At 48.8% G+C, this 17032-nt stretch overlaps 1 protein-coding gene across 1 annotated transcript in view; it reads right to left on the bottom strand.

The window, feature by feature from the left end:
• CREBRF (CREB3 regulatory factor) overlaps positions 1-17032 on the bottom strand; it is a 76663-nt gene that overhangs the window by 3855 nt on the left and 55776 nt on the right. Inside the window, exon 7 of the mRNA XM_082254613.1 lies at positions 170-243. Within this exon, the coding sequence (XP_082110739.1) occupies positions 170-243 (74 nt within the window). The remainder of the gene's footprint in view (positions 1-169; positions 244-17032) is intronic.

The raw sequence follows: 17032 nt of genomic DNA, 5'->3' as shown, positions 1-17032 counted from the left end.
GAACTTCATGTGCTCCACTATCATTTCTTATGTGTGTGTGATGCCAAAAAGAAGTCGGAGCCACAGAGACAGGTCAAGAAGCCACACTTCATGTTCTTAAACAAAGTCATGGCTCATATCAGAATCTCCAGAATTTAGTTTCACTATATAAAAACATTCAATTTCTTACCATATTCAGTATTCAGGCCCCACAACTTTACTTTATTGGCTTCATACTGGGCTTTCTTTTTTAGTCGGCAAGCTCTGTGAAAGAAAGATAAACAAGCTTATGAAGAACACATGCTAATGGAAAAGAATCAACAAAGGGCAGTGTAAAAGTGAGGGATAACCAAGAAAACACAGTAGAAATGCACTTAAGAGACCCTGCCGACATTTGTAACATCTATGTTTTATTTTGACCTTAAAGAGCTTTGCAGCGCTGCTCCAAGCAGGCATATATCCTCTTTCCCCTTGGTCCTCAGTTCTAGGAGTGCCAGCAATCAAGTAAGAGTGTGTTGCAAGGCCTCATCCAGTGCTTCTCTACTGACCACCCCTGCTAACGCGTTTCGCCCCAACCACCAAGGCTTCGTCATAGAGGCTTATGACTAAGCCCCGGTGAGAAGAGCGAAATGCATCAGTGAAGAAGTACTGGCTGAGGCTGTTTCACACACTCTACACAGTTCTGGTGGGAAAGCAGCATTCCGGATGTCCTCTATTTTATTACTGGTGTAGAAAAAGACAAGCATCATACTCCTCATTGGCCACTTTAGTGCATCAAACTTTCAGTATTTACCAGTGTAAAGCTGACCGATAAATGGTTTGTATTTTTATTTTTTAAAAAAGTATTCATACCTCTTGAAATTTTCCACATTTTGTCATGTTACAGCCAAAAACGTAAATTTATTTTAATAAATGGATTTTTGTAAGAACTTACCGTAAAATCCTTTTCTCTTAAGCTCATTGACAGACGTAGTCTTCTTGATTCTCAAGAGCTGGGTTATGTTGTCTCCGCAGGAGTAGGACTAGGCAGAATGACAAAACGTTCTGGCTCCACCCTAGGGGGCAGTCCCTGAGGGTATATCCTCCCTCTCTCTGCTACAGGGAATCAGTTCTGTTTAAAGCAGTACAGAGAATTTAACCCAACCCAACTCAATGATAGAGGGGCGGGTACTACGTCTGTCAATGAGCTTAAGAGAAAAGGATTTTACGGTAAGTTCTTACAAAAATCCATTTTTCTCTATCGCTCATTGACAGACGTAGTCTTCTTGATTCTCAAGAGCTGGGACATCCAGAAGCAGTGCCACAAATGAGGGGTGGGATTGACAAAATCAAATCCAATCTAGTAGGCCCAACCGGTGCCAAACTAGAAGTTTTAAAGGCTCATTATAAACAAAGAATGAGACTAAAGAAAAATTTTCCAACGGAAAAAACCCTCGAGGTAGACCACTGGTCTCCTCAAATTGCGGCCTGCAAAACCTTGCGGCCAAATGAGGCATCAGACGATGCCATTACATCAACTTTATAATGTTTAGAGAAGGTATGCACCGACGACCAGGTAGCCGCCTTGCACACCTGGACCACTGACGCCTGATGGCGAAAGGCCCATGACGCACTAAGTGCCCGAGTGGAGTGCGCCTTAACAGGGAACGGGGGCTCCCGACCCTTAATAGAATAAGCCTGCACTACCGTCTGTCAGATCCATCTGGAAATGGTCGCGGCAGATGCAGGCAACCCCTTTTTGGGTCCATCTGGGATCACAAAAAGTGAATCCGTCTTGCGAAACGAGTCTGTCGTTTTCAAGTATACCCTGATCGCCCGGACCACATCCAAGGAGTGCAAAGCAAATTCCCGAGGATGACTGGGCTTAGGACACAGGGAAGGTAATACAATTTCTTCATTCAGATGAAATTCTGAAACTACTTTTGGTAGGAAGGATGGATTTGGACGAAGAACCACCTTATCTCTATGAACCACCAGATATGGTGAACGACAAGATAATGCGGCCAGTTCTGACACCCTGCGTGCAGAAGTAATAGCCACCAAGAAGGCCACCTTCTGGGACAACGTGGGTAGAGGAATCTCCCTAATATCTTCAAAGGGAGGTTTCTGAAGAACCGACAACACTAAATTAAGATCCCAGGGGGGTAACGGCGCGTGCACTGGCGGAGCCAGATGTCGCACCCCCTGGATGAAATTCCGCACCAAGGAATGAGTAGCCAAAGGCTTCTGAAAGAAGATGGCTAATGCTGAGACCTGACCCTTGATAGTACTCAAGGCCAGTTTCTGCTCAACCCCTTGTTGCAGAAAAGCCAATATTCGACTAATCGAATAAGACCGAGGACGGAACCCCAAAGGTTCACACCATGCAATGTAGGACTTCCATGTGCGATGATAAATCTTTCTGGAAGTCGCTTTCCTTGCTTCAACTAGAGTAGGAATAACTGAAGCTGACAAACCTTTGTCCTTCAGCACCTGGGTCTCAATAGCCAGGCCGTTAAAGCCAGCGATCGTAAAGCAGGATGGAAGATCGGTCCCTGAGACAGTAGATCCTCTCTGAGAGGAAGTCTCCATGGGACGTCCGCCACCAGTCTGACCATGTCGGCGTACCAAGCTCGACGAGGCCAGTCCGGAGCTACCAGGATTACTGGGATTCCTTCCTCCTCTACCCTGCGAAGAAGTCTTGGCAGTAACGCGAGAGGAGGGAAGGCATATATTAGCTGGTATTGCCCCCACGGGGCGATCAGTGCGTCTGCGGTTTCTGCTATAGGATCGCGGGAGCGAGCCACGAATCTCTGAACTTTCCTGTTGAATCGTGATGCCAACAGATCCACATCCGGGGTGCCCCACCGTAGGCACAACTGGTGGAAAACGTCTGGATGGAGGGACCATTCCCCCTGATCCAGGGTCTGACGGCTGAGATAATCTGCCTGCCAATTCTCCACCCCCGGAATGAACACCGCAGAGATTGCTGGAACAAATCGTTCCGCCCAGCGAAGAATGCAAGCCACTTCTTTGGCCGCTCGGACACTCTTGGTGCCCCCCTTGATGATTGACATAAGCCACAGCCGTGGCATTGTCCGACTGGATCCGAACCGGGCTGCCCTGAAGCTGCTCGGTCCAGTGAATCAGACAAAGTCTGATCGCTCTCAGCATTTATCGGTAATCTGGATTCTTCCGGGGACCAAAGTCCCTGGACAGATAACTGACCAAGAATTCCTCCCCATCCGGATAGACTGGCATCCGTGGTCACTATCGTCCAATATATTGGCAGAAATGACTTTCCCTGGCTGAGCATTGGAGACCGAAGCCACCAAACCAGAGACTCTCTGGTCTGTTTGCTCAATCGTATCTGATTGTCCAGGGATTCCGGATTCCGATTCCATCTGAGAAGAATCTCTTGCTGAAGAATTCGGGTATGGGACTGGGCAAATGGGACTGCTTCGAATGAAGCCACCATCAACCCCAGAACCCTCATGCAAGTCCGAAGGGAAGACCAGCTGTTGGACAGTAACAACTGGACTGCTGATTGAATCTTTCGAAGTTTCCCTACCGGAAGAAACACTCTTGTCCTGACTGTGTCTAGAATTAGACCCAGATATTCGAGCCTCTGGGTGGGAACCAGAAAAGACTTTTGCTGGTTCACCAGCCACCCGAATTCCTGTAAAGAAATCATAGTAATTTCTATGTTTTGTAGCAAGGTCTGAGGAGACTCTGCATGAAGCAGAAGATCGTCTAGGTAACCTAGAATCGATATACCTCTTTGGCGCAGAAGTGCCAACATTGGGGCCAACACTTTTGTGAAGACCCGCGGAGCCGTGGCGAGACCGAAAGGTAACGCCACAAACTGATAGTGGTTATCCTCTACGGAAAAGCGTAGAAAACGCTGATGTCCTGCGAAAATGGGAATGTGAAGATAGGCGTCCTTGATGTCTATGGACGCTAGGACATCCCCTGGATGCAGGAAGGCTGCTACCGTGCGAATGGACTCCATTCTGAATCTTCTTATGTTGACGAAAGAATTGAGTGCTCTTAAGTCCAGAATTGGACGCACTTTGCCCTCTTTCCTGGGTATTGTAAACAGGTTTGAATAAAACCCTTGAAACCGTTCTGTCCAAGGAACGTGGACTACCACTCCTTGTTGTAGTAGATCTGTGACTGCTCTCCGCAGATCTTCTAGACGATCCGGAGATAGTCGGATATTGGAAGGGAAGAATCGCGCCGGTGGGAGAGATCGAAACTCGATCTTGTACCCTGACTTTATGACTTCGCAAACCCATTTGTCCGGGATTCTGGAAAGCCATGGATCCGGGAACCGGCGAAGACGTCCCCCCACCCCAGTTATGGGTGGGGGCGCACCTTCAGGCTTTGGATGGTTTATCTTCAGGTCTGGAGGGGGCGGGCTTTTGCTTGCCCGACCAACGACCCCTGACGCCTCCTGTAGGAACCTTGGAGGACTTAGTTTTTTCACCCGCTGGACGAAAAAACCTCTTGTGAGCAGAAAAAGAAGGCCCTCGTCTTTGACGAGTTCCTCTACCTTTAAAATTTTGCGGTAAAAAGGTGCTTTTTCCACCGGTGAGATCCTTAATGATCTCATCTAAGTTGGCTCCAAATAGACGTTCTCCTGAAAAGGGGATATTAGCCAATGTTTTTTTGGAACCTTGGTCGGCTATCCAACCTTTTAGCCACAGTGTACGCCTGAGAACCACTGCTGAGACTGATGCTCGCGCCATTAATGGAGTGGCGTCTAACGCCGCATCACATACAAACTGTAACCCCTGTATCATTTGTTCCAACAAATCTGATACCGCCTGAGGGACTTCTTCTAAGTCCCGGCGTAACCACTTGGTCCATTCAGTTACAGCCTGCGAAACCAGACCAATAGCAATTATTGGCCTGAAAGCTGATCCAATCAAGGAAAACATGGTGCGAGACATAGCTTCTATCTTGCGATCCACTGGATCTTTAAAAGACGGAGCGTCTTCTAAAGGAATAACCGTGGCTTTATTCAATCTAGCAATTGGTGAATCCACCACAGGTGGTTCTGTCCATTTCTTAATAAGGGTTTCCTCAAACGGATAACGCCTGTCAATGCGTATGGAAATATTAAAAGTGCGTTTTGGCAGACGCCATTCTTCATCGATTGGATTGCCAAAACATTTGGGCAATGGAAAAACCTTTGCCACTTTGATGCGCTTTTTAGTCCCAAAAGGGATCTCAGTTTCAGCTATTTCTGATGGAATACCCTGTAACCTTAAAGTCTCTTGAACAGATACAATGAGTGCGTTTACCAACGCTTCCTCTCGTGCTATGGCAGATGCCGAAACATCCTCCTCACTGTCTGAAGAGACAGGACCCGAGACACCAATACCAGATGAAGTACCTGCAATTGCAGAAATAGGCTCAGAGTCTGAATCCGAGGTTTCAGATAATAAGGGGTTAGGCGGGGGTCGCTTTCTTGCGCCCTGTCCCTGACAAGCCACTTCCACCCGGGACACAAAAGTTTCCATAATGGCTGACAAAGATTCAATTGTCAATGGGGTGCTGGAGGATCCCGCAGACCCCTCGAGGGGATCCGGAGGAGATACATGAGTGGCAGGGTCCATGTTAATACAGGACACTTTGCCAGCAATAAGCAAAAAAAAAAAAAACTTTTTTTTTTTTTTTTGTGTGTCTCCCCCTAGCGCAATAGCGCCCCTCAGAGTACCTGCTTCTCGATCCCAGAGAGAGAGAGAGGGACCCCCAAGGCTCACCAACCGATGCAGTGCAGTTTCCAACAAACTGCAGCCAGCGTCTGTCTTACACAGACTGGAAGGAGCTGTTTGCTTTTTCCCGGGCAGAAGGCGTGGCTCCGCCCCCTGTGTACGCCTTCCGGCGTTCCCAGCCCTCCACGAGGAAGCTGGGCTCACAAAACATGGCCGCCCCCATAGAAGAGACATAAGACTCCAAAAACATGGCGGCCGGCGTGACCTGAGGACATACATGCATACGGTCTACGGCAAAATGGCGGCGGACCGCCGATATCGTCTTCCCAGCACATCCACCTGCACTCTGCTGAGAGGTGACATATGGATCTACAGAGATACACTGCACATAAGGTAGGATTATACCTCCTATGTTTGCTGTAATGTTACAGTCTGCTGGGTAGAGTGTTAGCTCTTGAACCAAGTCCACTTCCCACAAACACATGCTGTATTACAAGGGGGACTTGTAAGTGTCAGATATATACTGACCATATATGGAGGGGCCCATAATATATACTGCCTCATAAATGAGGAAAAAAGGGAACGTTTTACTCACCATACCGAACCGACAGGCACCCTCTCTTCATAATACCCTCTCCACCGAGGTGGGGGTTTGTGGACGCCTCGACTCTCTGGTCCTGGCGTCCAAGCGAGCTTTTAACTCGCAAAGTCAGTCCCTTTACTGGGACTCCGTCGCGGCCGACTCAGCGCACTGGTCTGCACGCGCTTTTAGGCAGAAACCGGGGTGACCACTGGATCTCACATCCAGCCCGTCGCCCGGCCCCGCATACTTACTTGAATATGTCGCGGCCGACCAAGCGCAATGCCTGGTCTGCACGCGCTCGTAGGCCGGCTGGGGTGACCACAAGTGTCGCCCAGTCCGGCATTTTTGCTTGAAGATCTCACAGGAAAAAAACACTGGAGAAAACTACCTAAAAAATGTCTTTTTCTTAAAGAAAAAAAGTCTTGCCAGGACCAAAAGATCCCAGCAAGGAACTTAGGTCCTTACTCCTGACTAGACAGAAAAAAACTGATTCCCTGTAGCAGAGAGAGGGAGGATATACCCTCAGGGACTGCCCCCTAGGGTGGAGCCAGAACGTTTTGTCATTCTGCCTAGTCCTACTCCTGCGGAGACAACATAACCCAGCTCTTGAGAATCAAGAAGACTACGTCTGTCAATGAGCGATAGAGAAAAGATTTTATGTGATAGATCAACACAAAGTGGCACATAATTGTAAAGTGGAAGGAAAATGATAAATCGTTTTCAAACGTTTTTGCAAACAAATATCTGAAAAGTGTGGCGTGCATTTGTATTCAGCCCCCCTGAGTCAATACTTTGTAGAACCACCTCTCACTGCAATTACAGCTGCAAGTTTTTTTGGGTATGTCTCTACCAGCTCTGCACATCTAGAGAGTGAAATTTCTGCCCATTCTTCTTTGCAAAATAGCTCAAGCTCTGTCAGATTGGATGGGGGAACGTCTGAACAGCAATTTTCAAGTCTTGCCACAGATTCTCACTATGATTTGATCTAAACCATTCCATTGTAGCTGTATTGTTTAGGGTCGTTTTCCTGCTGGAAGGTGACCCTCTGCCCCAATCTCAAGTCTTTTGCAGACCCTAACAGGTTTTCTTCTAAGATTGCCCTGTATTTGGCTATATTTATCTTCCTATTAACTCTGACTAGCTTCTCTGTCGCTGCTGAATTAAAAGCATCCCCACAACATGATGCTGCCGCCATCATGTTTCACGGTGGGTATGGTGTGCTCAGGGTGATATACAGTGTTAGTTTTCCGTCGCACATAGCATTTTGCTTTTTGGCCAAACAAAATTGGATTTTTGACTTTATGTAAAATCCATTTCTCTGAGTTCATTGACGGACACAGCTTCTCCATTATTCAGAACCATAGGGTTATATTGCCCCCTACAGGAGTAGAACACTAGGCAGAAAAAAAGACTTGGCTATGGGCAGTCCCAGGTGGTAAACCCCCCCTCTCTGCTATAGGTCTTCAGTTTAGTAACAAGCAGTGTTAGAAGTATTATACTCCACAGAGAGGTGGGTGCTGTGTGTGTCAATTAAATGGATTTTACAGTAAGTCAAAAATTCTATTTTCTCTTTTGTTCATTGATAGACACAGCTTCTCCAATATTCAGAACCGTAAGTGACGGCCACAAGCAGTGCCAAACATGAGGGCTTGGACAACAAAAAATCCCAAGGCTAAACACAATAGCAAACTCGGTATACAGGAGCTCAACAAAAAACAACTGGAGCCCAACCTGAACAATACAAAGAGGGAACGGACCCTCTAAACCACAGCCAGCAAAACTTTGCGGCCAAAGGAAGCATTCGCAAATGCCAACACATTCACCTTGTAGAATTTTGTGAAAGTGTGCATCAACGGCCAAGTGGCAAACCTGCGCCACTGACGCCGGACGAGGAAAGACCCAAAAAGCACTAAGTGCCCGAGTAGATTGTGCAGTTATAGGGAAAGGAGGAATCTGACCCCTGATAGAATAGGCTTGAGTCACTGTCTGTTTGATCCATCTGGAAATGGTTGCAGAAGAAGCGAACAGCCCTTTTTTTAGCCCATCCGTGATCACAATTAGGGAGTCCGACTTCCGAAAATACTTTGTGGCTGCCAAATACACATTAATCACCCGAACCACATCCAAGGCAAGCAAAGCAAATTCCTTAGGATGACTTAGGCTTGGGACACAGGGAGGGTAACACAATGTCTTCATTCATATGGAAATCAGAGACTACCTTAGGAAAGAATGACTGACATGAGCGAAGAACCACCTTATCTTTGTGGACCACCATAGGGGGTAAGACAAGATAATGCCACCAGCTCCGACACCCTGTGAGCAGAAGAGAAAGCCACTAAAAAAGCCACCTTCTCGGACAACGTAAGCAAGGGAATCTCCCAAATATCCTCAAAGAGAGGCTTCTAGGGAACTAAAAGCATCAAGTTCAGATCCCAAGGCAGTAGAGGAGAACACACTGGTGGAGTCAGATGTTGAACCCCTGGTACGCACCAGGGATTGTGTGGCCAGGGGGTCACTGAAAGAAGACCGGGGGGGTCACTGAAAGAAGACTGCCAAGGCCAACACCTTGCTCTTGATGGTACTCCAGGCCAATTTTTGCTCAGTACCTCGTCGAAGAAAGTCAAACCGAGCCACCGAAAAAGAACGAGGGTGAACTCCAGGCGACTTTCACCACACTTTCCACGTACAACGGTAGATCTTCCCAGAGGTAGACCTAGCCTTCAGCAGCATCGGAATCACTGACCCAGGCAAACCTCTATCCCCCAGCACCTGGCTTTCAACAGCCAGGCTGTCAGGCCAGCGACTGTAAAGCAGGATGGAAGATCAGCCCTTGGGACAGTAGATCCTCCCTGACAGGAAGCTTCCAAGAACGTCAGCAACCAGCCGCACAGAGTCGGCGTACCAAGACCGACAAGGCCAATTCAGTACCACTAGAATGACCGGAATTCCCTCAGCATCCGGAAACCCTATTCTGCACAAAAGCCGCAGCAGAAGCTTTAAAGGCATAGATCAGATTATACTGGCCTCACGGGGCCACCAGAGCAGCCAAGGCCTCCACCAGAGGACCCTGTGACCTTGCCACAAGCCTCGGCACCTTTCTATTGAGCCAGGATGCCAACAGATCCACTTCGGGGGTGTCCCATCGGATACATATCTGATGAAACACGTCAGGATGAAGAGACTTCTGGACCAATGCCCGACTGAGATAGTCTGCCTGACAGTTTTCCAGTCCTGGAATGTGTACGGTGGTGAGCGATCTGCCCACCGTAGAATGCCAGCTACTTCCAGGGCTGCCAACACACTCTTTGTTCCACCCCGGTGATTGACATAAGCCACCAATGTGGTATTGTCTGACTGAATCCACACTGTAGGCCCCCGAAGGAGATTCATCCAGTGATCCAGGCACAGCCTGAGCACTCGAAGTTCCAAGACATAGCTCACGGCGCAAAAATGTAGCCCACTCAGTTAGTGTTTGCGACAACAGGTCAACGGCCAGGACTGGCCTCAGTGCCGACCCAGCAATAGTGACCATATTGCAGGCCACAGACTCCGCCTTCCTAGCAGCTGGATCTTTAAAAGCTAGAGATTCCGCTACTGGAATCATGGTTGCCTTGTTTAACCTGGAGACGGGGGGGGGGGGGTCCACCACTGATGGAACAGTCCACTTCTTAAGGAAAGACTCCTCAAAAGGGTACCGCACTGCAAAAGCGTGTAGGAACCACAAAGGGACGTTATGTATCGGACGCTCCCACTCTTTAGATCTTTAGAGACAATTTTGTCAAAACAGGAGGGATAAGGAAACACATTTGCCATTGAAGACGGCATGTGGGTGCCAAAAGGGAACGGCACCTCCGCCGCAGTCTCAGCTGCATTCTCCATGCCTAAAGTTTTGCGCACAAATGTAATCAGTGCGTCAACTAGCACCTTTTCTTGCCCGGCTACAGGTTTGAAGGAATCCTCAATACCTGATAATCTGGGAGCGTGGCCACAGACCCCGCAGGGTGGACCACGTTTGCGGCGGCGGAGTCAGATTCAGGATCTGATGAGAGACGGAGGCACGGGAAGGGACGCTTTTCGCTAGCCCGCTGCCCAAAGGCCACCTCGACCCGGGAAAGAAAGGACTCCAGGACCGCCGTCAGTGCACCCATGAAGGGCTGGGACCACTAGAGACCTGTAGCCTCTGAGAGGGGGTCAGGTGGGAAAAGTGCTCCCAAGTCTCCATAAATAACAATGGGGGACCCCCACAAAAAGTGTCTAGCACCGCTTTGGGCCACCCCCACTGCGCCGGTAGCACTATCGGGTCACCAGCAAGCATAGCACCCCACAACCTGCACCAAAGAGAGGGAGGGACTCCACCAGACTCCCCACCCCACCAGAGTAGCACCAGTCTGCACCAGGAAGCACTGCTCCACTTGTGTCGTCCAGGGGGGAAGGAAAAAACCCAGGAGTCAACACCAGGGGAAAGGAGGAGCCCCAGAGGCTCCCCTGTCATGGTCGCCGCACACTGGACCAATGAAAAATGGCTGCCAAACCACAAACATGGCCACCGGCCAATAAAAGTCATAAGCTATAACAAAATGGCCTCCACACACAGCTCCACAAGGCTCCTGGTGAACATATTGCATATCCCTTGAGCCCTGGAATATACCCAACAAAAGAGAGGGAGACATGGCACAGGACCTCAGTAACAGCCAGTGCACCCCCCAGCCTAGAAGCCCAGCTGAGAAGCCAAGCCACCGGCGGCGCGCACCCACCCCCCCCCCCCCATCCCCCACCGGTACACTGCAGCACACCAGCTCCAGTCACTATCTCAACCCACCACTCTTCCCCAGATGGGAGGGGTACCAAATGGCCCACCAACAACCAGGGGGGTTCTGAGGGAAAGAAGGGGAACCCAATATCTGACCGTCCCAGGGAGGGGCCCGCATCCACCGTAAAACCCTGCAGGGGAGAGGGGGGATAGTTACTCACCATACCAGGAACCAGACGGCACTTCCTCGCAATTGAAATGGGGGGGCTGTAGGCCAGGAGGTATGCTGCGACTCAGGCCGAGACATGGTCATATGCAAACTTGCAGGCCAGCCCCCGTCCAGTGTGGCTATGTCGTGCCTCACCTGGCGCAGAGCTGTGGTCTGCGCCTGCTCGCTGGCCAGACTGGGGTGACAACTGGACCCAGATTATGAAGCCTGTCGCCCACTCCAGCAGTTGATTGTAGATCTCGCAGTGAAAAAAAAAAAAGTAGAAAAAGGAAGAAATTGCCAGGACCAGAGATCCCAGCAGAGAACTAGGTCCTGACTCCAGAAAAAAAAAAAATGGGATTTTTGACTTACCGAAAAATCTATTTCTCTGATGTTCATTGACTGACACAGCTCCTGATTCTTCTTAACCATTGGGTTATACTGCCCCCTACAGGAGTAGGGCACTAGGCAGTAAAAAAAAAACTTGACTACGCCTATGGGCAGTCCCAGGGGGTATACACCCACCCTCAGCTATAGGCACTCAGTTTTATTACAAGCAGTGTCAGAAGAAAGCCAAATACACAGAGGGGTGGGTGCTGTGTCCATCAATGAACATCAGAGAAACGGATTTTACGGTAAGTCAAAAATCCAGATTTCTCTTTCATTCATTGACGACACAGCTCCTGATTCTTCTTAACCATTAGGAAGTCCCAAAGCAGTGTCAAACATGAGGGGTGGAAAAACAGCAGAAAAAAATTCCCAAGGCTAACCATAGTCAACCAGGTAACATGGAGCTCAACCATAACAACTTGGGCTCACCAAAAAAAAAAACAAAAAAAAAAAAAAAAAAAAACAATACACCCTCAAAGAGGGCCAGGTCCTCTAAAAAGCAGACTGCAAAACCTTGTGGCCAAAGGAAGCATCTGCAAATGCCAACACATCTATTTTATAAAACTTTGTAAAGTGTGCACAGACGACCAGATGGCTGCCTGCAAACCTGCATCACTGATGCCTGATGATGGAAGGCCCAGGAGGCACTAAGCACTTGAGTAGAGTGAACCTGACCCCTAACTGAATAGGCCTGAATCACTGTCTGTCTGATCCATCTGGAAATGGTCGCAGCAGAAACGGCCAACCCTTTTTGAGGTCCAACCGCGAGTACAAATAGTGAGCCTGACTCCCTAAAAGACTCCGTAGCTGCCAGGTACACCCTGATTGCCTGAACCACATCAAGGAAATGCAGAGCAATTTCCTTAGGATGGTTAGGCCTGGGACATAGAGAAGGCAACACAATGTCTTCATTCAAATGGAAATCAGAGACGACCTTTGGAAGGAACAACAGACAAGGACGAAGAACCACCTTAGCTCTGTAGACCAACGGGTAAGGTGAATGACAAGACAACGCTGCCAGCTCTGACATCCTGCACGCTGAAGTAATAGCCACCAAAAAGGCCACCTTCTGGAACAATGTAAGCAGTGGAACCTCCCGATATTTTTGAAAGGAAATTTCTTGGATAACTGACAACACCAATTTGAGGACCAATGGCAGAAATGGAGATCGCACTGGAGGAACCAAGTTTCGAGCTCCCTGGATAAAGATACACACCAAGGAAAGAAAACCGCCAAGGCCGAAACCTGGCCCTTGATGGTACTCCAGGCCAGGGACTGCTCAACACCCCTTTGGAGAAAAGTCAAGATCCGAGCCACCAAAAAGGAGCGAGGGAGAAGCCCAAAAGACTCACACCACGCAATATACGTCTTCCAAGAGGTAGATTTTCTAACCTTTAACAGCATAGGAATCACTGGTTCAGACAAACCTCTATCCTTGAGGACCTGGCTTTAAAACCAGCGACTGTAAAGCAGGATGGAAGATTGGCCCTTGGGACAGAAGATTTTCCCTGAGATGAAGTCTCCAAAGAGCATCGGCGACCAGCAATACCAGAGTGGCGTACCAAGACTGGCAAGGCCAGTCTGGAGCCACTAGGAAGACCGGAATCCCTTGCTGCCTCGATCCTGCACAGGCGTCTTTGCAGAAGTTCGAGAGGGGGAAAGACATAAATCAGACAATAGTGACGCCAAGGACCCACTAATGCGTCTGTGGCATCGGCCTGAGGATCCCGAGACCAAGCCACAAACCCCTGTACCTTCCATGGAATGTGTACAGCAGAGAGGGCTGGAACAATAGTTCCGCCCATTTTAGAATGCTGGCTACTTCCTGATCCGCTAGGACACTTCTTGTGCCCCCATGGTGATTGACATACTGTAGGTCAAGGCCATGGCATTGTCTGATTGAATTAATACAGGACACCCCTGAAGACATATTGTCCAATGATCCAGACAAAGACTGATCGCTCGGAGTTCCACTACATTGATCGGCAGTCTGGACTCTTCCCAAGTCCAGACTCCATAAGCACAAACCGTGCCGAGGAGGCCTCCCCACCCGGACAGGCTGGCATCCGTGGTGACAACCGCCCAGTACTGGGGGAGAAGTATTTCCCTGTCAAAGTGCCGGAGAACAAAGCCACCTTCTAGAGACTGGATTATTGTCCCATTTCACCAGAATCTCTTTTTGCAGAGATCTTGTGTGGAACTGTGCAAAAAGGGACCGCCTCGAACGTACACACCATCAGGCCCAGCACCTGCATGCAAGCCCAGGGACAACAGAAGCTGAATTGCCTCCTGCAATTTCTGGAGTTTTTCCAGAGGAAGCAACACTCTGGCTGAGGATGAATTCACCAAGATAGTCCAGTTTTGTGGACGGAACCAGATAAGACTTCTGAAGGTTCAGAATCCAGCCAAACTCCTTCAGAGAGCGCAGAGTAATCTCCAAGGCGTCCATCAGCAGTCGGAGACTCTGCTCACAGAAGATCGTCCAGGTACCCCAGTACCACGATCCCCCGCTGATGCAACAATGCTAGAGCGGGGCCAACACTTTTCTGAAGACCCGAAGCGAGACTAAACGCCACAAAACTGATAATGCTTCTCGCCCACAGCAAAGCGGAGGAAGCGCTGGTGACCGGCACGTATTGGATTGTGAAGGTAGGCATCCTTGATGTCGATAGAAGCGAGAGCATCCCCCAGAAGTAGGGACGCCAATACCACGCGGATGGACTCAATTCGGAACTTCTGTACCCGCACAAGGCAGTTAATTCCTTGAGGTCTAGAATTGGACCTACTTTGCCTTCCTTCCAGGGAACTGTAAAACCCCTGAAAACATTCCGAAGCCGAAACCAGCACCCCATGAAGTAACAAGTCTCGCACTGCCCAAAATGACCCCGTAAGCGCTCTGGGGACAAGTGCAGGTTGGAAGGGAAGGACCTTTCCAGAGGAAAAGACCAAAACTTGATCTTGTAGCTGGTCCGAAAGACTTGGTGGACCTACCAGACCTGTCCACAGATACGGAAATCAGCGAAGATGTCCCCCCACCCCAGATACGGGTGAGAGCTCCCCTTTTATTCAGAGGAAGCCTTGTCCGCAGGTCTGAAAGAGCCCCTCGTGGCGTGCCAGACCAGGTTTGGGGGAGGCCCAAAGAGACTTTTATCCCTTGAGGGATGAAAAAAGGCCCCTTATGAGCTGAGAAGAATGACCCATGTCTACTAATAATGTCATCTAAGGAAGCTCCAAACCTGAGGACGCTCGTTAAGCGAAATGCATTGTGGTCAATGCTAACCCGGAAGTAACACACAGAGACATTCGGAACAGAGGCTGGGATACACATCCACCGCCGCAATACAAAGAAGGGGGAAAGGAGATACAGGGTGCTGCAGATCCCCGGAGAATATCTTCCTAAGACCCAAAAAAAACGATTTTGTACTGCCGAATTGCCCAGTGCCAGGAGGGCACAACAAATAGTAAGAGGCTAATTGTCACCTTATAGTGTATGTTTTTTGGAGAATAAAACAGTATTTCACTATTGGAGGCTATTTGTTCTTCTATATCTTTATGTGTATGGGGGGACTACATGGTCCAACTCGAGTAATATAGGAGCCAGAGATCCAAGCAATCGAGGAGAGGTTTGATTCACCCAATAAAGGGATCACAGGCGTTGGGGGTCCTTGTGACCTGCTGCTAGCTGGTAAGAGGCCACGGTTGTCACATCCCAGCACCTGGAGCACTGTGAATGGATTAATAAGAATTCACCAAGCACAATTTTGATTGCATGCTATTGCTTGGACTTTTAAACACTACTTGGAGCACATTTATATATTTATACTTTTTTATATATTCTTATGTGATTTTTTTTATATATCCTTATGTGATTTTTGTATGGAATTCTTTATATAATCTATTTATTGGTTCACTGATCGACACCTTTGTGGATTAATTTACTTTGAGAAGCACAAACACTTCTGAATTGAAATTGCACTGGTATGCACTTTTCTTTGCTAATTGCACCAATAGTATATCATATATATATTTGTAGCAATTTTTAATCACATATATTACACTTTAAATCACTTATTAATTTTTATAACACGTGATATATTAAGATTACCAGCGCCTTTTTACCTATGATATATACCTATTTATTGTTTTATTACAATTAAAAGGGCAGCAGGTTCAACAATCTTTTATTTAAAGGGCCAGGCGCCTTCTCTTTTCTTTTTACAGAAACTGTAGCATCTGGATCAAATTATCCACCAGCTCCGAAAAGGCAGGGGGAAGCCGTTTCCCCTCCAGGTCCTGGCATAAGTTTAGCCCAAAGAGTTTGCAACACCAGCGCAATAGTAAATACTGGCCTAAGTCGAACCAGCTGAAGTTAAACATATTGCGGGCCAGAGCCTCGGCTTTACTATCAATTGGCTCTTTAAAGGCCAAGGAATCCACAACCAGAAGAAAGGTAACTTTATTTAACCTGGAAACAGGCGAGTCCACTACAGGTGGGACCATCCACTTTTTAAGTGGGTAATCCTCATAAGGATACTGCATAGCAAAACACTTTGGTGCGTTTTGGACAACCACACTGTCATGGGACAATGATGTCAAAGCGGGAAAGGGGAACACCCCCGCCTCAGTGGAGGATCTGTGGTGCCAAAAAGGACCGGCGCCTCTGACGCAGCATCCCCGCCATGTTTAAAATCTTTCGCTCTGACACAATCAGTGCATCCACCAGCGCCTTTTCATGCACGGCTAGAGGAGCAGAGGAAACAGCCTCACTGTCTGAGCACTGGACGCAGACCCAGTAGGGGACTCGCGCCCGCGGCAGCCAAAACCGATTCAGGATCTGATGGACAGATGAGGCAGGGAGGGCGGTGGACGCTATATACTAAGGTCACCTGGAAAAAACATAACAATCAGGCGAGGGACACCGACTGTGATCCCGCAAGGGGGACGCCGACCCAGGGTCCACGAATGGACCACCTACTGGACTCCGCAAAAAACAAGGGGGTCGCCCTCCACAGAGGCTCACATAATAAGAAATAGCCCCCTTAAATAGGGGCCGTCCGCCGTGATGCACAGGTAGGGTATCCTGATAGTCCCGCAGCGCTAAAAGGGGTAGGTGTCCTCCACAATAATGGCGGCATGGTTGCGATCTAACCAGCCTTATGTGCACTTATCACAGCCAGGTTTACTGGGGCTTCCCCCCCAACGGAGGCTAACTCGGCCGCAAGCCGCAGCCCAAATTTTTGTGGATGCCGACCGAGGCACCTGGGTGCGAGCCTTAGCAGAGCCAACCACTCAGGGGCAGCGGAAGGGAGGGCAGATGCCCAAACGGAGGGTAGTAGCTTCAGCCATCCTCACTGGGGCTGCCCCACATAACTTCCGACCAGTAGGCTGCAAAGCCGTGGTCTAAATTTGGGGCCGGATCT

This window comes from Pelophylax lessonae (assembly GCF_965119305.1).
Source record: "Pelophylax lessonae genome assembly, chromosome: 4".
In the NCBI taxonomy this organism is placed as follows: Eukaryota; Metazoa; Chordata; class Amphibia; order Anura; family Ranidae; genus Pelophylax; species Pelophylax lessonae.
The sequence above is the reverse complement of the archived record's forward strand: the minus strand, read 5'-3'. Positions and strand labels throughout refer to the sequence as shown.